We start from the raw sequence: 22183 nt of genomic DNA on the forward strand, positions 1-22183 counted from the left end.
TACCTAGCAACAACTAAAACATCGGTGTGTTATCAACACTGTTCTCACCCTAAATCCAAAACACAGCACTGTACCAGCTACTAGGAAGGAAATTAACTCTATCCCTGCCGAAACCAGGACAATCCTTCTCAGAATTAAACCACAGCCTTGGTTGGGTTTATCTATGGCTGTGGCACTTGATAGGGACCATGGATAATTATTATTTAATAGTAGGGTACTGCTGGTTGTGAAAACTTTCCTCATAATATAGGGATAATTACAAAGGGAAATGTTTTTCTCCTTACTGTGTTGCCTATTCTGTTGCTCTTCCAACTGATTCTGTTTAACAAGCAGTTGGTTAATTATTTTCTTGCTATCTGGAGACTAAAAGATAAGTTTCCATCAAGCATCTTATCCTGTCTGGAATTTGGCAATGAGTTTTACTGAAACAGTCTGTTCATCTGAGTAAAATTTTGCTGGTGGAATTGTAACAAAGTTGGATAAAGGATACACAGGACCAGGCTTGTTAAATATAATAAAACCATAACTTCTGTATTTGCAGCAGCATATAGTGATGACTGATGCCTTTATTTTTTACTTTCTACTTTACAGACATTGTGTATCTTCTAGGACATTTGAAATAAAACTGTAGGTGAAAAATACAAAGTGATGGGCATTTGGGTTAGTTTATATCAGTGGATTTTTGTCCCTAAGGGTGACTTACCAATACAGGCTTTCAAACTGCTGCTGACAAAAGACTCCTAAAGAGCTAGCTCTCGATTTCCAATTTAAACACATAATATTTTCCCTTTTTGCCAAAATTTAGTAATGATTCAGCTTCTATTAACTTCTGAAACAAAATTATCACTTAACTTGGGAATCTGTACAAATAATCAGGGCATACTAAATATTACCGTGTTTCTTTGCTACGTGAGCACACAGTATATACCTTTTGCATCCCATCAAGTATAGGTGCACAAATTTGTGTGCTTTGGAACAGGTATGGGATGAAAAAGGCACCTTCCGGAAGTTTTCCAGAAGGAGTGAATTACAAGAAGGGGTATTAAGCCAATATGTACCTCCATTTTAGGTACACAGCTCAAGAATACCTTGAAGGTACGCTGTTTTTTAATAAAGTGACTATGTTACCCACTCCTTGGAAATTGGCTTAAGTTAATCTCTAGGTGGGGCTTCCACTGCATCTAGAATCATTGGCCTGTTTTGAAAGTTTATACTATTGGGGACGGGTTTGTTGAGCAAAGGAAAGAATTTTGAAGTGGGCCGAGCTTGGAGGAAAGCTATGTTAAAGTTAGGTTTTCCAAGCAAAGATACATCCCTTCAGACTTCTGTTTTGATTTTGGGTTCAGTAACCTCCTAATCCTCCAAATCCTTAAGTGGAAACCTGAATTTATACATGTCCAGGTCCATTGATGCTAATAGAAATAGTCTAGTGACATGATTAAATATGTAGTTAAATACCTGGGGAGGGTCAGGATCATTTGGACAAACATAAAAGGAGTGAAAAACGTGTAACATCACTGAAAGGGTAAAGACTGATTTTTAAAAATGCAAAGCAAAGGAGAAGTGGAGCTCAATGTGTATTTTACAGGCAGGTGATAAATAAAGGCAAAGAATTTATTTGAAATATGATCTGTTTCAGAACACCCTTCATAATTATTTGGTGAGTAGGAGGCCTTAAGAACTTCCAAGCTGTTTTCTGATTGCTGCGGGGGGTTTATTGGTCCAGTTTGAATCATCTGTTATCCAGCCAGTTCAGTTCCTGTGCGGATACAACATGTCTTGGAGAAACCATACTCGGTTCCCTTGATCCATTGCATTGGCAAGGGTGTGTGGATCCAACCTTCCCTCCTCTTTTTTTTTAATTGCTGTAAATTGCAGTGATCTCTATTGTTGCTGGATTTTAAGAATGTTTTGTGTCTTAGTGGGAATGTCTTCAATAACATGATAGTTAATATGTTTAGAGATGAGATCTTGAAAGCAAAATATAATGGTATCCCCTACTGTCATAACAGAAAAATCCCATAAAATCTTTAAATCCTAACATCTTCAGAAGAAGACATCAGTGTATGTAGGAGGCAATATAATTATTTAGAAGAGATACTCCATTGAAAAAAAACATAAGATGAAACATCAGGTGGTGTCTTATGAGAATATAAAATGCTTTTAACTACACATATGCATGTTTGATACACTTTGCTTTCATGACTTTTTAGTGTTCACTCTTAATATATTATTTTTGCTTTAGCAGCTGTTGGCTAATTATTTCAAGAAGCTGTTGGAAACAACTCATTCCTAGTATCATCAGATGTTTGCTTTGTACAGCAGAGCATTAATATTCCTTTGGTCTTTTAATTGTTTTTGGTTTAATGGGTACCCGTTGTGGAAAAAGTACTCCTGCAGTCTAAAGAGCCCACCCTTTAGAGCAGAAGTTCGTTGAGATGTTTCTGTACAGAGCCACATGAAATATTCAAAGAAAACAGAGCGAGCAAAATTCCCAAGGAATAAAAGCCTTTCTTTTTTCCTCTGCTCTATTAATGTAGTCACATTTCTGTAGAATTTGTTCTACTGGTGTAGTAGTGTCTTAACAACATTTGAATTTTGTTTTTTAATTTTTTTTCATTTTGATTTGTAGGGTAAATTGCCAGTTCTTCTGCTTGGTCAGTCTGCAGACTTGAGACCAGGAGAATTTGTGGTCGCAATTGGAAGTCCATTTTCTCTTCAAAACACAGTGACTACGGGGATTGTTAGTACCACTCAGCGTGGAGGGAAGGAGCTGGGGCTCCGCAACTCCGATATGGACTATATTCAGACCGATGCCATCATCAACGTACGTCCTGCTCTGAGCCTCGTCCCCTTCAGCTCTTAAATTTCTTGAATAGTTGCTTTGAAAATTTCACCAGTGATACAGTTCTTAAGAACAGTTGAGCATAGTTGGCTTTTCTTTCATCCATGTAAATACGGACATCTGTGCTGCAGCAGCACTCGATTGTTATTTAAAACCACAGCAAGTACAGTATCTGCCTTCACTTCAAAATTCTTATAAATTACAAGGGGGAGGCGATATTCTCTGGCAAATAAGTCTCTCTTTGAAATCTATCATGTTTTCTAAAAAAAAAAAGCCAGGCTTAGTTTAAGGATTCAAGTTTGTTTCTGCATTAAGGCAAAACAATAGTTTTTGTACTTATACTGTTGGCCTTGTAAGAAATCTTCAGTAACAGCTCCCAGAGCTGTCCTAAAATCTTGTAAGTTGCTAGTGTGGTACTATTAAAACAAAAGAAAAACCTTGGCTTTCTTAACTTACTCTGGCAAGAGAAGAAGGACTAAGCGTTTGCAAAGCTCAGCTGAAAGGGATGATGTTAAGTGTAGTTAATGGGTTTGGATGTTAAGACTGTTCTATTGCACGTATTTAATAGACAATGAAAAAATTACTGCAGAAATATTTCAAAAATTTCTTTTATGTTTTGCTTGCCATGAATTAAGAGGTAGATATTAAAACATGTTCTTGCCATATGTTTATTTTCAGTATGGAAACTCCGGAGGACCCCTAGTAAATCTGGTAAGAGTTTATGTTTGTTTGCTTAGTGTTAAGCTTTTTAATTTTTACTTTTTAGTTTAAAAACAAAACCAAAAAACCCCACCCAAACAAATACACAAACAAAACCCCACACCAGAAATGTGATTCAGAGTATTCGATATCTGTCTGACTACACAAAATTTGCATGGTTCTTACGAATCACTTGTCTGTGTTTATGTTGGCAAATCACAAGATGTGCTTGCATTTCAGTATTTAAGGTGCTTATGGTTTGCATAGTTTTGAGCAAGTGTAATGCCTAATTTTTTTTGCCCATGCCTTGTAAAAAGCACATTTTAAGGTTGAGGTGTTTGCCCTCACTGTATACCATGCAGGCAGCAATATATTTTTTTGCATACTGAAACTCAGCTTAATGGTTCAAAAACATATCTACCCCTTTATTTTGAATCACACTGAGGGGGTTGAAAAACCCGCGTATTTATCAGGGTTTATTTGCTCATATTGTAGAACGTAGTCAGCACTGACCTTGCAGCAGCTGTGGATAAGCCCAAGAGAGAGCAACTGAAGCAGGTTGCAAAACCCAACTGCTGTGTGAGAGCTCTCAGACGGGGGCACGCGGGGTTGAACAGAGGAGAGGCAGTGGTCCTCAGTGGGGGACGGCACAAATTGGAAGAAGGAACTAGTCAGAGTTTCTGCCTTGGAGATTTGGCAATTTTTTTTCACCCAACTTGCAGTACAATTTCAGCACCAGTAACCTCCATTTAAAAAATTGTAGTTGGCTAGTTTTTATCTGGGATAGATCAGGGAAGGAAGCTGCTGAGATTTTGGAAGTGTTCAAATCATCAGGTGTCAGCAGTGATGTTTAATCTGAAATTCTGTCTTGGAGTCACATTACCGGGAAAAGCTTTTGATTGTCGCTGAAGTGTCATTTTTCTTTATATTATTATGTGATATTTGCTCAGCACCTCACCGGCTGATCGGTGCCATGCTTCGCGAGGTGCCTGCTGAAATAAACAGACCGAAATTGGCTGTAGAATATGCTGCTCGTCTGCTGCAAGCTGGAGAGCTGCCCAATTCTGATCTTTCTTCTGCTAGTGGCAATATGAATATTGACATCGGTTTTCCAAAATAGTAGAATAGTTTTTTATCAGTAGATGATTCAGAGAAATTAGACTTAAAGAAACCATTTAGAAAATTGAAAACCAGTTACAGAATGTGTTGTATGAATTTGTCTTTGTGATTGCTTGGAAGAAATCATCCGTTTCTCTTCAAGACGTTTCGCGTTTGCTAATAACAATTTCTTATTTCTCCAGGATGGTGAAGTCATAGGAATTAACACATTAAAAGTTACAGCAGGGATCTCATTTGCTATCCCATCGGATAAAATCAAAAAGTTCCTAACTGAATCCGATGACAGACAAGCTAAAGGTACTGTACTTCACTGCTTTGAAAGAGAAAAACATGAAAGTAGTAATAAAACAGAAAGTCAACAGCCGTTGAGGCTCTCTTTATGGTAAGAGCAGTTGATCAAGACCTGTTTTCCTTTTTGTAGGAAAAGCTATAACCAAAAAGAAATACATTGGCATTCGAATGATGTCTCTAACTCCTAGGTAAGTAAGAGTGGTGGTTCCTCACCTTTCCGACGTGTGGTCACTGCATGCATTTGGATCAAGCTCATGATCTGCAGAAACAACCAGGAGGCTCGAACCAGCAGCGTGTGCCTCTTTAGGTGCTGGTGACAACTCACAGCCAATTTTTGCTACCTTTTTCTCCGCATCTGCTACATGGTTGAACTCTCCTCTAGACTCTATGAGCTAGTTTTTAAACAACTCCCTGGCTTTTTCTTTTCCTTAATGCTTCAGAAGAGAATAGTTAGCAATTGTTAATTTGCCCTGGGGCTCTATCATAGTTGTTACCAGCTGTCCTGTGCTGTCATGAGGGTCAAGGAGAAAACAAGACAGTATGTTTTCAAGAATTACAGCAGCTACGTGCATATTTCCATTTATATAAAATTATTTTCATTGAACAATTCACTTAATGTAAAATGAAGCTTTTGTGTGGACTTGTTTATTCATACTCAAACCAGAAAAGGCTCATGAGCAGGTGATACTACGTCCTGTAGAAATACCTAGAAGTTTTTACATGTGCAGGTGCAGGATGAGATGTATAACAAAGCATTGAAAACTGAAGGGGTTTTTTTAGGTGTTTTTAGGTGTTCAGGATCTTCTAGTTCTAAAATAACGACCAAGTTTTGAAATGTTTTAACTCAGATCCTCTGTATTTATTGAAATGATGGTCTTTACCAGAAATAGGCATTAAAAAGCTGTATGCACGCAAAAAGTGTAAAAATTCTTGAAATACTTCTAAGGGTTAAAATGAATTGTGAAGTGTCACATCAACATGTGTAAAATACCTCAGCTAGTGAATGTTAAGTGAGTTAACTAAGTAAAAATGCGTGATTTTTTTTTTCCCCCTATCTTGTCAAAATATTTTTGTTGCTGTTTCTTCATTTTCCAGCAAAGCTAGAGAGCTGAAGGATCGCCATAAAGACTTTCCTGATGTTGTCTCTGGGGCCTATGTTATTGAAGTAATTCCAGAAACACCAGCTGAAGCGTAAGTTGAACTACTTTTTTCTCAAAACCACTGCCACTGACTTAAGGGGGTAATGATGGAGAATGTTCTCTGCTTAACTGGCTATCTTGATTATGCTAAATTAACAAAATTACAACCATCTGATAGCTATTAGGTTGTCTGCTGGAAATCGGTTTGTGGTTTCAGTCCAGTCCCCAGTGGGCAATATTGCAAACGTATCAGGGTATTGCAGCGAAGCCCTGTCAGCGTTCCTGGCCGAAAGTGCGAGGATTCAGTGGGCGTGAAAACTCAATTTTCATTTTTCTGAGAGATTGCTTCCAAGACATCTGTTGTACCAATGCCAGCGCTGAATAAAGACGTTTGCTTGTGCATGCTCCCCATGGCCCTGCTGGTCACTCCTGTAGAAGAGCAAGGGAGAAGCTTTGCTTCCACCTTGTGAAGACGTGTCCATCTCAGCCCAAGCACCTCAGTGTTGGGCAAACCCACCAGCTCTCCTGGCATGCCTCTATCGGGGGTGAAATCCTCTCTTGGCACAAGATACTCTTCCATGTGAGAGCTTTGTCAGGAGTCACGTTACTAGGAAGTGCTTTTGGTTTTGGCCAACTGGTCTTTTTCTTTGTATTATTCAGTATTTGTTCAGAACCTCACCTGCTGGTTGGTACCACGCCTCACGAGATGCCTGGCTGAAGTACAGCATCTGGTCTGTGGTCACCTGCACTGGTCTGGCTGGCTCTTGCTGGAGACACTTTCCCTTCAGAGTTCGGTTAATACAAAACCGCTTAGTAATCCAGGGTAGGAAATAGGAAACTTTATTCATTTTCTGAAACTAGAGATCATTTAAGAGAAGAGTAAATCTTTGTGGCAAGAAAGAGGCGTATGTAGCACCAAAGGCATGTAGGCAGAAAGCTGCTTGGAGCAGGCATATGTTATCTCTTTGGGAGGCTGCAAGGATGGTTGGATGATGTCTTTTTGTTACAGTTTGGATGCCACTGTAAGACATACAGTGTTAGCTGTCAGGCTTGCTTTCTAAATTATTGCTGCTTTGTGTAGGTTATTCTTGTTGGCAGTGCTGTTCATGCAGAATTACTGGTCTGTAATGTGAAATTAAACTGCAGTTAGCGTAGGAATAATGTGGCTGCTCCATTGTGGCACTGAACTTACTGCCTTGACATGCAGGTCCCATATGAAGGTGCAGAAAAATCATTATAGGAGTATGGATAATAGTTAGCAGAGAGTGGGAGAAGGACATTAGAGAGGTAGAAGAAATGTGAAGCAATGTAGCCCCGTAACTTGAAGGCAAACTCAAATCAGGATGCTTCATCCAAAGGCTGGCCTGGCAATTAAAATGCAGCCCATGTTAGCTCTGTCTCCCCCATTCGTAGTCCCCTTGCCTATGGATTTTCCCGTTCTGCTGATTTCCTCTCCAATGTGCATTGTGTAGACCTGCTGGGTAGGGGATCAGAGCAGTTCTGCAGCGACCTGTCCTAGGTATGAGTCGAGAGGAGACGCTGCATGAGAGACCAGGATAATCCAGAATGGTTTGTTCCATGAAAATGTTTTAAGCCATGCCTTCGGTAGGCAACCAGATTTGTTGCAAAAGTTGGCCAAGGCGTCCTGCTTGCAGGAGACACTCATGTAAGGCGTTTTCTGCGGGCAGAAGAGGCCGATGACTGCTCTGTGGTTTTGTGAAGAAGGATTATGCTGAAGGGCTGAATCATGTCTGATCTGGTTACTTGGTTAATATTTCCATAACTTGGAGCCAGATCGTTGTGCAAGACCGGGCAAGACATTGTGGTCGATGGTATCCCTCACCACCCCGTTTCTCGGTCCCAGCAGCAGTCTCAGCCAGCTGGGGGAGAGACCCGCAGCCCCGGGCAGGGGAGCCCTGTGGTGCCGGCTCCGGTTCTGCCCTGTCTTGCTTTGAGTCGGGAGGGTTTTGGTTTTGGTTTGCATGTGGTGCTGAGGTCAGGAGAAGGGATTCTGAGGACTACGGGCAGGCGGGCAAGGGGAAGGACAGGCATGCATTTTTGGTGACTGGGCTAGATCACTGCGTGTGTTATTCTGCTTAAGTTTAAAACACAGGTAAGGTGAAGTGGCTGCCAATAAGCTATGCATGGAGAACAGCGTGGATCCGGGACTGAAATTCCTCATGTGTTCCCATATGGTGCCGCTCAGATTGCTTTGCTATGTATACACGAATAAAAGCTTGGAAAATTTCCCCTCTAAAATGAGTGCCTTGTTGCAATTATTTTAAAAGAAAAATATGCCTCTGTCTCTTCTACTGAATCAGCATCTAGGATCCTTATTGCGGAATTACTGCACTATTTGCAATAGCAAATTCCTTTGAAGACAGTGAAATACGGGATTCATCAAACTTGTACCTCCATCCAATTTCTGAGGTTTCTGCATTGTTTTGTAATCTTCACCGCTTCTTAAATTCTGATTGCTTTTTGCATGCCCGCTGTGTCTCTCTGCAACTGCTGTTGGGTGGGAAATAGGAAAAATCCAGCAATCTTTTTTTTAAACAATATTGTAAAGACAATAAAATGGCAATTATAATAATACATTGCTGCTTTGTATTTTCAGTGGTGGCCTGAAGGACAACGATGTGATTATAAGCATCAATGGACAGTCGATAAGTTCAGCCAGTGATGTCAGTGACATTATTAAAAAGGACAGTACGTTGAACATGGTTGTACGCAGGGGCAACGAAGACGTTATGTTAACAGTAGTTCCTGAAGAAATCGATCCCTAACCACAAACATGAGCTGGATTTCATGTTTTCTTTTAACAGCATTGGACTGCTTATATTCTCTCTGTATTGTAAAGCAATAAAATGGCAATTATAATAATACATTGCTGCTTTGTATTTTCAGTGGTGGCCTGAAGGACAACGATGTGATTATAAGCATCAATGGACAGTCGATAAGTTCAGCCAGTGATGTCAGTGACATTATTAAAAAGGACAGTACGTTGAACATGGTTGTACGCAGGGGCAACGAAGACGTTATGTTAACAGTAGTTCCTGAAGAAATCGATCCCTAACCACAAACATGAGCTGGATTTCATGTTTTCTTTTAACAGCATTGGACTGCTTATATTCTCTCTGTGCTGGTACAGGAAACGTTAGACTTCTGACCAACATTCTGCTTGTTCAGTGGATTAGTATTGGCCAACAGAGTACTTCTAATAGGTTTAAGGTGCAAAATCAGTGTAATTTCACATACTCCAGATGATAATTTTTTTCCTTCTGTATTATGTATGCAATGTATTCTTTACTGGCTGTTACATTCCCCGCTTAACAAATCAACGTTTGCTTCCCTCTGTTGAATAGATTTACCATTATTTCCGCTAAGATTTAAACAAAACCCACACACACAATGTGTGTTGTGGTATTCAGGTATTTATAGGTTAGCTGTGTTTTAACTGGAAATACCATTGTAAAGGAGTAGTTCATTTAAAAGAAAACACAATTGGGAAAAAAAGTTTGGTTTATAAACACGAAGAAATCCCAACCAAAATAACCTTTTGAGGATCCCATGCAGGATTTTAATACTATGATATTTTCCTAGTGTTATTAAAAGAATTCAACATTACTACTTCTTGTGAGTGATTCATTTTACTTCCCCTTGTGGAGTGTTTTTCTTTGAACAGCACATCTACCTGAAAGGATGTCCTGATGGTCTCCTTTTTATCATCATAAACTGAAATACTTATTTTTCAGTATGTGCTTGTATTTGCGCTCTTGTGCATCTGCTTTTCTTAGTATGGCTGGCTCGAATTTGTCATATTGGCTATCACAGATTGCCTGTCTTCCAGATGTTAATACATTTTCCTTATTGTTTTAATTACAACTTCACCAACGCCTGAAATCTGTTTGCGCACTATAGAAATTGTCGTATTGTGGTATTGTGGGTCACAGATCCTATACCATTCTAGTTCAGATATTAGGATGATTGTAATCATTGTAGATCTGGCCTTAAGCTCTTTCAAACAGGATGTTTTATTCACAATCTTGAGTGCTGGTGTGTGCATGATAGGACCTGGTTTTGACTAGGATATTGGGCATTCCTTTAACACAGAGACTAATCTTTATACATATATTTATGGATGCCCTTGAAGCTTGGGTAGTGAATAGGATTGCCTTACTGTGAAGGAGAACAATCAACCAAATTTAATTACAGTGTAATTACTCATTGGGTAAACAATAGGCTAAGCAGCTTTTCCTTTCCTCTGTTGAAATATGTATCTCGGAAAATAAATCCGAGGGCTATAGACAAGTTTCGGTGACTGTCATTCCTAAACATGCTCTTCTTTTGGAAACTGCTTCTTAGTAAAACTCTTCAACTGGGTAGCTGGCAGTTTATGATTTTTAAAGAAAGGGCTGTATTCCATGCAATTACAGCAAGAAATCTTCTGGACCCGGATCCCTGACAGTGCTCCTTCTCCCACCAGCTGTATTTCAGTTCTGTTTCAGCTGGCTTATCCCAATTTGGGAAGCTTCTGTATCCCCAAGTGCCAGTGCCTGCCCTTACTCACCTGGAATTGCTATAATAGTCATACAGTGTATTGACACTTGACATGACTGAACACCTCATCACTGATTTACTTGTTCTGTCACTGTGGTAAATCACACGTCTGAAAATCTGCCAAGATATTATGGTGCCAAGTGCTGAAGGTCTACAATACTTTCTAGCATGAAAGATGCAAAGTAGAATGATCTTGCGGAGTTGCTTTGTAGTATATTTGCACTGCAAGTTCATCTTACCAATGTTGGTTAATGTTTCATCTTCCTGTTGAAGCGGTACTATATCTTGCAGACCATCCATGCCCTGTGTAGTGCATGGTGTGGTGACATACAGCTCTTGGCAAAAATGAATTAAAAAATCCCACCTACCTTCTCTGCTTCTGCACCTAACCCAACTAGCAAAAAAATAAGCTAAAGACCCAAAGCCAGGGAATTGTGTTTAAAACAGAAGTTATTTTTCATCTGCCTTTTTATTTCAAAACAATTAGTTGCATAATTTACAGAGCTGGTTGATTCTCTTTGTTCCTATTGTTTGTTGTTGTGGTCTTTTAATATGCAAAACCATTAATTTTTTTTACTTGGTTTCTAGCTAGCTACTTTGGGCTTACCGATGATGTCCCTAGCACAGCACATCTTATGCCTGTGCTTTACGTAGATACTGCTGTGAGGCATAAATGCCTCAGGACGACAGCTCGGGTTTGCATGTGCAATAGGAAAGAGGCAAATGAACTTGACTTCTGTAAATGGTTTTCCTTCGCCACTGGGATTAGTGAAATATTTGACCAGATTTCTAGGCTCTGTAGTCAAGGCCCATAGCTCCATCTAGTGGGATGCGACATGGTCTCTTATTGCAGCCAGTCATTTTCCATCATATGTTTGAAAGTGGTTTTCTGATTTATCTTTTTTTTTAATTTATAATTAATTTCTTTGCGTCAGATATCCAGAACCACATGCATATCCTGAGAAATGTTTAGAATTTACTCTTCTAGTATTCAACCATGTTTGCAGCTACCCAGGTGGTTTCTTACAATCAAAATTGTCTCTAAATGTTTTTTAAGTATTTAAAATAAGATTACTGATAAGCAGAGACACACAAGCAAAGTTTGTCTTGAATACAATTAATTAGCATGTATTTTTGATGTATTTTTGGGTTATAGATTTGGAATGGTTTTTATTCTTTGTTGCTTCAATGCACAGTTCTTTCCAAAGTGCAACTTGAAAATACTTTGTACAGAGTAGCTTTGGCACAGTTTGTATAAATATCAGTTTCCTGGAAATTTTAGCAAGTGTTGGACGCTAAATCAGGGAAATTGGACATTCTGGCTTGATTTTCAGTATTTTGGAATGTCTGAAATGGAAACTGGAGTTGCTGCGTATGTGATGCCGAGTAGATGGCTACGTTTGGCTACACTCAGAGGTAGTTTTGAAAAGCTAGTTCACTTATTCCATGAGGGAAATGTCTCGAGCTGTAAAAGAAAATGATCATGACTAACAATTGTCTGGTTTCTGTGGCTTATATGCCAAGCAGTAGGTCCTGTGGTTTCAATATCAGAGGACACTTTTTTCCTCCCCCCCCCCAACTATTTTGTATTTATGTTAAGGAAGCTGAGGATGTTTTTAAAACTACATCTTTCCAAATTACAGTGAGAGACACATCTAGTAGGGCATTAGATTATGTACATGTTCTTATTGTTTATCAGAAAAATACTGTAGAGGTGATTAAAACTGCAGTTGCAAATATGCAGGAGAAATAGTGGTGATCAAGAAGTTAGTAGTCACCAATCCAGAGCAGTGAATGAGTGCCACTGAGTATTTATTTGCATGCAACGGTAGGTCACTTCAGGAGTCCTTTTCATCCTTAGAGTGAGGATAAAAATATGTTCATTGGAGGTTCCAGGGATCTCCTTGCTTGAATTATATTTGAGATTATTCCTGTTGTTCCTGAATTCCCATATTATTTTGCACTGTTTCCTCTTCCAGCCAGAAAATAAGGATGTGACTTGGCATCCTTTACGTGGTTTCCCCCCTCCCTTTGCTCTAACTCCCTCCCCATTAGCACCGCTGATGACTGTCAGTGAAAGGAAACCGAAATTACACCCTGGGATGACGTTAAGTCAGACTTTGAAGTTAAATGTCAGCGAGCTGTTGTGAGGCTTTCTTCACACCAAGAGGCAGAAACGTCCCTAAGAGACAGGAAGGAGCGAGGCGGAGAAGTGATGGCTAAAGGTCTGCCTCATCTTGCTGTACCCTCGACTTTAGGATGCAAACCTCAGCCTGGCAACCTCCCATCTGGATCCCGAAATTCAACCAGCATCGGATAAAGTTATCTGGAGGCGAAGGGATTGGTAGCATTACTCATAATGTGAAGGGCAGCGTCGTTCTCGACTGTATAGAAATGTGTAGAAGAAAGCTTTGCTGATTTTACATTCTTAGTGTGTGTATGCTGTACGTCTGTACACCCTATGCTGTGTGTCCAGCTGTGCTGTACGGGTGTCTGACACACTCCATCTGTTTTGTTCCCCTCAGCCTCTGCAGAGCAAAATACAGGTGTGAGGTGTTATTGAGAAAGCTGTGATTTAGGCTGTGTCTGTGCAGTAGCTGTGGGGTCTTGCTGTGTCTGCCTGGCTGCCCCCATTTTCCAAAGCCCCTGAAAGCTGAGAGAGGAGCAGCAGCCCGTGGGGCTCATCTCCACCAGAAATAGGTATTTATAAGCACCTCTGGTCAGGTAAGTCCACGAGGGGGCGAACTGAAGCTAAAAACTCAACACGATCCTCTGTGGAAGCTGCACGTGCTGTGATTGTGATAATCACGTGCTGCACTGTGATTATCAAGCGCTTTCTGCTGGTGCTGTGTACAGTGGTGCTGAGTGGGGGCGACCACTCGGAGGAGGAGGGTGATGCAGGGGGAAAAGCAGACGTCCATGAAAGCCTGAACTGAGTGTCTGTTCAGAAAGAAGAGCTGCAAGTTGTTCTCATAACAGAGTTGATTCCAACTTTCTGAGGGACTGGGCAGGTCTAACAAGGAAAGAGTAGGTTTTGTCTGCATCTTGGGTAAGTTCACGTGTCTGGCAAGGAAGGAGAGTTGACAGTCTGGATTGGAAACCTAGAAAGTTTCAGGATGCTGTGACTGGTTTAAAATCCTGTACAGCTTTGCTCCTATAGGAAAGAAAAATCCAAACCTGCAAGTCAACCAGAAACGGGCAAATATAACAGAAAAGAAGCTCTAGCTGTCACCCTCTGGTGCAAAACAAGCCTGTAATAAAACACACCTGTAATTAACTGGAGAATAAGAGTACATTTCCTCACATCCAAATCAGAAAGCATGGTCAGAAACAGTATCTTGCTTGAAAAGCAGGGTATTGGTGAGGCTGGGGGAGGCCGAGAGCTCAACTACAATTTGAATTGCTGAATGCAGTCGTGGCAGCACAATCACAGCATTACTCCTACCGCTTATGAGATGGGGCTTGTGAAAGGAAGCAGCAGGGTTAGTCATCATCTGTGGTTGAGGGGGTACGTCTCATTTGAATTGGAGGCTGTGAACTTGAAAGGAAACCTTCCTTTTCAAGAGGGGAACAATCTAGTCACTGGCAAAAGAATGCTGCGTTTCACCAGCATGGTTAGCAGGAGCCAAATATTTTATTGATGTAACAGAAAAGGGTTTACAACCATGCAAATGTTACCATTACGTATACAGACTTTCGTAAAGAATAATACCGTACTGAAGCTATGAAATGCATCTTATTTCTTTCTTACAATCTATTAGCTTTGCTTTTATTCATCCTCAGCTAAGTGGGGTTTTTTTTGTTTGTTTAACGAAAAAGCACTTCACAAGAGAAAGCAGGAGTGCTGTGCAGAAGGAAGAGCTCTATTGGGATTGGTTCCAGCCTGTGCAACAGCTTCCTGCAAGCACTGAGGGACGTTGCAAACCTTGCCACCACGTGCAAGGGCTTCCTCTGCTCAAATTGCTTTATTGCCTGAAGAACAGAGTAATTTTTTTTTAATTTTATTTTTTTATTAAAAGAGAGTCTGCCAAAGCTCTTTGCTCAACACTGTTTCTGTCCTGGAGGAACACACAGAGTGAGATCAAATCAAATCCCATGCCACAGATGTTCATAGTGTCATTTGATTTGCTACTAGAAATGCTAGATACTACAGCTCCATTCTTGCTACAACTCAGGATAGGAAGTGGGAGCAGCTTTAAATACCTTGCCATTTCATCTCATTTGGAGCCTCATGTTGCCAGCTCAGTCCTTGGTGTACAGCAGAACAAACAATTTCAGGACTGTTGCCTGACAAGTCACTAGGGATATTCCTCCAACCACACATAATATCTCCATGGCTGGAGAGGTGATGCATCTCCTACGCACAGCCCAGTCATCTGCACTTGAATCAATCCTGTCTGAGGTTTCCATAAATTTGCTGACTCCCATCAGCTGTACAGTTAGTTTTTTTCCTGACACTGAAAAATCTTTCAGGTTGTTACTGAAAAGCTTTACTACTTACCCTGTCTGCTATAGGCATGGACGTTGCATGTTGCCTGCTTCCTCTTTTCAGCAACTTATTTGTATTTGAAGACTGCTATCACATCGCCTCTTTGGGCTTTTTTCCTCTGAAGACAGAGGACAATTGTCCTCAGCAATTATTTTCATCTCTTTTTATCTCAGGTCACATTTTCTATACCTGTCCTCATTCCTGGGCTGTTTTCAGTTGATTCAAATCCTTCTTGACGTGAAGTGCCTGGCCAGAGGGCATCACTTGCAGCCATATGGATAAAGTGCAGCCACACGCAATGGTCCAGCTGCACCTTCTAGCAACTCAGGAGAGACTGAAAATTCATTTATCTGTGGCTAGCAGTGGAGTGATTTTATATAGAATAATATTTATTCTTTAACTCTAGCTTCAGTCTGTGAGGGTTTGAAATTCCAGCCTGGTTTTGGCACCTAGTTCCCCTCTCCAGGAGCTGCTGTGCTGGCTCACAGCGCTCGTGTACCCCGTGGCACTGTGTCTACCAATCGTTAGCACCATCCGACTAGACTTCTCTTGGTTATGTTAAATATTTAGTGGTATTGTTTTGATGCAACGTGGATATGTAGTAATAAGTTGATGAATTTACAATTATTTTTTCCACTAAATTATTAATCCATTTTCAAGAAGAAGTATTGCACACTTTATTTTATGTGTGATTTCATGAGAACAGGGAGGCCTTTGTGTCTCATTTCTCATTGTTCACATCATCTCAGTGGTAAACATTATCAAAGAATCTTACGTTTACTGCTCAGTTCTACATAGCTTCCATATAAAATTACATACAGTATACTAAGAGAAATATATATATATATATAAAAATATACTATCCGTATTACTGCAAATAACATGTTTTCTGGTGGGATAGTTTTCTTTCTTGATAGTCTATCTGCTCTTAGGTACTTCTGCAGGCTGTCTGTGCTGATTGAACTGGTCTCTTGTAGCTCTGACTCACTTTTTCTTCAGCTGTTTCCCTCACAAGTTAGGACATCGCGCACAATCTCCCATGTTAGAAAATCTTTATACATAATGGGCTTTCCCCTGCAGCTGCAGCTATACCATGCAGTTGTGGGCCATCAGATAAACTGAAGATTGAACAAAGCAACATGTACGTTCTCATCTTTATCACAGAAGTGCTAGACTTACTTAAACAGAAATCAAGTGGCAGAAGCTTTATTGCTAAAATTGAAAAGGTTATTTTATCTATCTTGATCTAGATTTCATGATATCCAGCTGTTACTGTAGGGAAATCTTCACGTAACTTTCATATAACCATCAAATATAACATGCTATTAACCACTTATTTTATGTAATTGTAAATCCTGTTATTTAGAATCAACCATTAATTATTACGTTCAAATATGATAATTGCCTGTGCAAACCCCTTTGGTCAAAATTACATCTGCACGTTATATTATGTTAACTATGCTGCTACTACTAAAACTTGAAATTTGCATGGATTACAGGAAAACAATTCAAGGAACCTACCAAACATGAGGTTAGCTTCTGGATATCACGATGCCTACATTAAAATTTGTTTTATGGCAATTTATTTTCTTAAGTCTATTTTCTTTGCCGGCATTTCTCCCAGGCAACAAGAACTCAGAAGGGTTAATGCAGTCTTTCTAAGATGAACTGATGTCCAAGTCAAGTGTATATAGGTTCTTCTACGGAAGTGGGCATTGCTCAGAAAGGCAACAAGACGTATAGTCTGGGGTGGACTTTGCAGGAGTTGGACAGCCTCGTATTTACAAAAATGTATCATATTATGACTTTTTTTTTCTTTTTTATGTTGTTTGAGCCCTTCTGTGGTAGATCTTGAATGAGAACTTGGTGAAGGTGCCCTGTTGTTGCAGGTGTCATTGAAAGTGAAGTAGATCAGCATGATACTGGGCAGATGGCTGGTGCAACGAGTGGGGTGGTGCCACCCTGGAGTTCCCCTGGGACTCAAAGTCCTATTCAAAGCGTCAGGCAGGGCTGGGTGCTGGTAAGAAACATGGTTTTCTGGGAGGATTTTGCCTCTGAGTTTTGCCTGGCACCTCATTATTGTGATATGCTGCCTGTATGTTTTTTATAAAATGGTGTTTGCAATTCTCATAGCTGCTGCCCTGCAGGGAATCAGTTTGGGATCTGCTTTATGGGATTTTCTGTTTCTGAATCAGACCCTTGCGACCCCTCAGCCACAGCAGGGAAATTGTGCTTCCAGGAGTGTCTGCTTCAGCAAAGAAATATAATAAATTTATTTAAAACAAAGGCCACAGAAAATTATTCCCATACACTATGCAGTGATTCTGAAGAACAAGGAATGGGAAGTGGCACAGAAACCCAAGGCAGAGAAAAGTGCCTTAATCTGACCCCAAACCTCCTGTATAGAAGGGCAGTGCAGGGATAAGGAGAGCTGGGGCTATCTCCACCGAGAGCATTGGTTCCAGGCTAGAGCCATGGCCAGGGGCTGGTGCCTCAGAGCAGGGACCTGTATTTGGGTGCTGTTGGTCATTCATGGCTTTGGTAAGTGCTTGAGCTTCTCTGAGTGGGAGACTCCCAGGGTACAGCCTTAAATGTCTGAACTTCTGGCATTTGGTGTTGGAAGTCAATTTTGCCTTCAAATATTGCTCTGAGTACTCACGAGGCTGAAGGACACTTGGCAAGTACTATGCAGTATTTTGGAAAACACGTTACAGTAATGAAGAAGGACACAACTGCAGAATTCAGTCATGTGTCTGTGCTGGTCAAACAGTTGTTCCCCTCATGAAGCATATTTTTGTGGTTTCCTTTTTTTCTTTTCAATGTCTTTATGGGCACAGTCCTTGGCTTTGATATTTCATTTGTCTGTGGGCTTATTTATTTTGTCAGGATGGCAGAAGTATTTGATGCAATCATGTCATATTGAGAAAAGGAGGCATAATTGCTAAGTTTAGAACTAGCAGTGACCAGCCCAGCCCAGCTGAATTCATGAAATTGTTGCCCTAAATTCAAAACTAGGTGGGATGGATTGTTTAGGAAGTTGGCCAAACTGTATAGGCAAAAGTATGCATTAATAATATATAGCACTGTTAATTTTCCTCCCACTGCATAAACAATGTGGGAACATTGTCAATATTTGTGTAAAAGCAGTGTTTTAAACTTTATTTAATGACAAAACAAAATGTTTTGTCATTTTTTGGGGGTGAAGCAATTCATAACAGGTTGTGAACTTTAGCACCAACTTTGGTTTTGGAGTTTTCGGTTACAAGAAAATGTGAATTTTCAAGCTGTGACATCTGTCAAATGCTTCTGGTTACCATTAAGTTTATGGTAACATTTTTACCTTTCAATGAAATTTTATGGGATTGTGGTTTAATGGATCATTCTACTAATTATTTTCCTTTCTTTGTTCAGCAAACAATAAGAGACCCATCCTCCTTTTGCAAGCTGCTGCTCACCCTTTCCAACTTCTGCTGTTTTGTCAGGTATTAGATCAAGTTTATTCAACAAGCATAAGGCAAGATTTAAGGGAGATCTTGTATGAATGGAAGCTGAACTGCCCTTCCCTATCTCTTGCTGGCATCAGTTGCCACCAGTCTTGGAGGCGCTTAAATTTAGTTATTGGGAATCAGACATTTAGCACCTGCCTAAAAGGTCTGAAATGGTGGGTGATCTCAGTGAGTGCCATATGCACTATGAGTGGATGAGACTACTTGCAGATGGGAAAGTAGAAGCCATTTTCCTTCTGAGCATGGGTGGTTCCCATCTTAAAATGGCTTAAGAGTTAATCTGTTCAGCAAGGAAACGTTCAAGGTGAGAAGGGGTCAAATCCGTCTATCTCATCCCAGAAAACCAATCTAAACACTTGACTCTCAGTTGGCCAGGGTAGGAGAGGTCTCCGTGCTTCTACCTGCATGGTGCCAGACACAAAGAATTGTAGGGTAAGGAGCAGCTTTTTAGCAGTGGCTAAAGGGTGCTTAAAACTGTGCAAGCCTCAGTCCTCGTCCCTGCTCTAGGTCTCATTATTGTCTCTGTTCCAATAACTGTTTATGTAAACCTTAGGTATTCAGACTTCATAGCGACAAGGATATTTTCTGAGATTATATTTTTCATTTATTTTTCCTTTGCCATTGAGCCTTTATCTATCTTTACCAGCTGCAGGTCTGAGTGTGTTGATTTAAGGAATGAAGAGCATATGTTTATATAAGGACTAACTCATGCTCTGACACACTGTATAATACATTGGGGTGTTTGTTACCAGAAAGGAAACAGGGATCAAACAGTTCCTGCTCTGCAAGATGTCCCCTCATTGTAAGGTAAAAGCATTTGATTTCTGTTATCTCATACAGACCTTTGGTAAACAGATCTTGGTGCATTCAAATGTGGTAATAAGTTTGCGTACCTCACTTGGGTGTGAAGAAGAGGTTAGTGTTCGTTAGCTGGGGTGGGTTGGAATCGGTGGAGGTCCAGGAGAAGGAGAGGAGCTGGAAGCAGATGAGGGGCAACCAACAGAACACAAAATGGAGACAAGGCACAAGTTGTGTGTCTTCATGACCATCTGCCTAGTACCTTTCTCAGATAATCCCAAGTCCCCTCTCTTCCTCAACAGTTCAACATCTCTTGCAGGCATGGGCAAGCAGTTCAATAATAGCAGAGCTGGTGAATAATAAATTTTTCAGTTGCAATCTTACACTGCCTCAAAGGAAGAGTGTAGTTTTGCTCTCAGGTTCTTCAAGCTTTAAAAAATAGATTGGGTCAATTTCCAACAACTTTAGTTGAAACATTTCATTATGGCAGGTACAGAACAGAGATTTTTACACTTTAGCATTTTGCTCAAATGAAATCGTTTGTTTGCTGAATTTGACCTGAATTTGTGATCAGCCTTTTTTCTCCCCATTTTTCAAAAGTATTCACTACAGCCAGGGGTACAGTTACTGTTCAGGAATGTGTTGTAGATCCTGAGTATCATAAGAGCAATACAATTATTTCCTTATGCAGCTCTTGACTCTCACAAAGAGCTGTCCTCACCTGCTTACTTAGATACTCTTAGCTGTAACACACCAGGCACAGGTCTTGGCCAAACACTTGCTACTCTCCTGCACAGGCCCTGTTGTGAGCTATTAGTGTGAATCTAAATGTCATTCCTCTTGGGAAGAAGGAGCCAGCAATGGAGCAGAGAGGAAAGGGCTGGGAAAGGAACAGCAAGCCAAGAGAAAGAGGGTGAATAAGAGGAGTGGTAGCCCCACATAGCCACGTGGTGGGAACTGCAGTGTCTATGCAGTTGTCCACAGCTGTGACTTCTCTGTTGCTGGTACATTGCAATCAAGTAAGATCTTTAATCAGTTCTGTCCTAGCTGTCCATGGGCTCTCAGACATCCATAGCGAACACAGCCAGAGCTGTGTAACACGAAAAACAGGGCATGAACTGAAGAACAAGCTTGCAGAAGTGGTGCTGAGAGAAGCTGTGGAGTATGAGCTAAAGGGCTGTATGGCTCAACAAAACAGCAGGAGAGGATGGGAACCAAGGAATGCAAGCAAGTCTTCTACAGGGAAAGTCAATTTGACACCGTATTCTATTGTTTACAGATTGTCAGATGCACCACCTTACTTGTACACATTTATTCCTTAATAGCTATTGAGAAATGACCATTACTGGAAGAAAGTGCAGCAGAGGGGTGGCAGGAGGCCTGTGTACAAGGAAAGAAGCCAGTATTCCCATGGCCAAGCTGCACAGCTGTCTCCAGTTGCTGACTGAATTAATTAATCTTCACTGTTCCAAGCAAACATAGCTTAATCATAAATCTTGATTTCATTATGCAACAAAACCATTCCGGCCTTGCAATTTGCTTTGGTAACACTTGTGTAAACAAAGCTTTGGACGGAGGTGCAAGGAGAGTGAACAAATGGGGAGACAGGATGGGGACCAGGGGAAGGTGTGTGCTCTGGAGGCTATCTCAGCTTCAGCTGAATGATCGGTACGTGCTTTCTGCCCCCTGCTGTATCCCATGCTAGGGAAGCACCATTTGACGCTGCAATAGAAACTACGGTATCAGTTGAATTTAAAGGAGGTAGTGGGAATTTATCAATAATCAATTAATAAAGAAGTGTGAACAACTTTCATCCTTTCTCCCACGCAAAAGACAAACGTTTCATCACATAGTTGACTTTTGAAGCAAGTATGGATTCAAACTGAAGCTAATGTTTGTACACCCTCACCAAGCTCCAGTTGGTGTCAGAGTCAACAAACAATGGCCCACCCCATCAGCCATCCTACCTTGTGGGAAGAAAGGTAGTTTTGTGCAAAAGACAGGTCAATACCAAAGGACTGGTTTTGCCACTGGCTCTTTGGATTTTTTTTCTGCAGTATCAGGGACAATGTAGTGACCACTACAAATGAAGCAAATGCAATCCAGTATGGTAAACGGAAGGAATGGTTTCGTCTTGTGCCAGCTAATGTCTTGATCTCTGACCCAGCGTCTCTGGCTCTTTGGCGTGTTCCAGCCGGTCCTGCAACAGCCCCACCTCAGGGCACAGCTGAGCCATGCTGGTGGCTGGGAAACTATATTTAAGAAGAGCAAAATGCCACACAGGAAATGAGGACTCAGGGGGGGGAAAAGTGTGAGGAACAGCCCTGCGAACACTGAGGTCAGAGAAGATGGAGGGGGAGGAGGTGCTCCAAGTGCCAGAGCTGAGATTGCCCTGCAGCCCATGGAGGGCCCTGTGCTGGAGCAAGGGGACATTTCCTGAAGCAGCTGTGGCCATGGAAAGCCCACGCTGGAGCAGGCTGATCCTGAAGGACTGCAGCCCGTGGGAAGGACCCACACTGGAGCAGGGGAAAAGAGTGAGGAGGATGAAGCGGCAGAAACAAACTGCTGTGGACTGACTGCAGCCCCCCATTCCCCTTATGCCCTCTGCGCCACTCGGGTACAGGGGAGGTAGAGGAGTCGGGAATGAAGGAATAAAGCTGAGCCTGGGAAAATGGGGAGGTGTTGTTTTAATTTTTCTGTGTTTCTCACTATCCAAATCTATTTTAATTAGCAATAA

General features: G+C 41.0%; 1 protein-coding gene across 1 annotated transcript in view; it reads left to right on the forward strand.

Annotated features, from left to right (window-relative positions):
* The window catches only part of HTRA1 (HtrA serine peptidase 1), a 35901-nt gene extending 26970 nt beyond the window's left edge, over positions 1 to 8931 (forward strand). The window contains exons 5-10 of the mRNA XM_009278106.1: positions 2633 to 2827; positions 3524 to 3556; positions 4846 to 4960; positions 5085 to 5142; positions 6050 to 6145; positions 8711 to 8931. Of these exons, the coding sequence (XP_009276381.1) occupies positions 2633 to 2827; positions 3524 to 3556; positions 4846 to 4960; positions 5085 to 5142; positions 6050 to 6145; positions 8711 to 8879 (666 nt within the window). The 3' untranslated portion in view covers positions 8880 to 8931. The remainder of the gene's footprint in view (positions 1 to 2632; positions 2828 to 3523; positions 3557 to 4845; positions 4961 to 5084; positions 5143 to 6049; positions 6146 to 8710) is intronic.
* The last annotated feature ends 13252 nt before the right edge of the window (positions 8932 to 22183 follow it).

This window comes from Aptenodytes forsteri, unplaced genomic scaffold (assembly GCF_000699145.1).
Source record: "Aptenodytes forsteri isolate BGI_AS27 unplaced genomic scaffold, ASM69914v1 Scaffold15, whole genome shotgun sequence".
Taxonomy (NCBI): Eukaryota; Metazoa; Chordata; class Aves; order Sphenisciformes; family Spheniscidae; genus Aptenodytes; species Aptenodytes forsteri.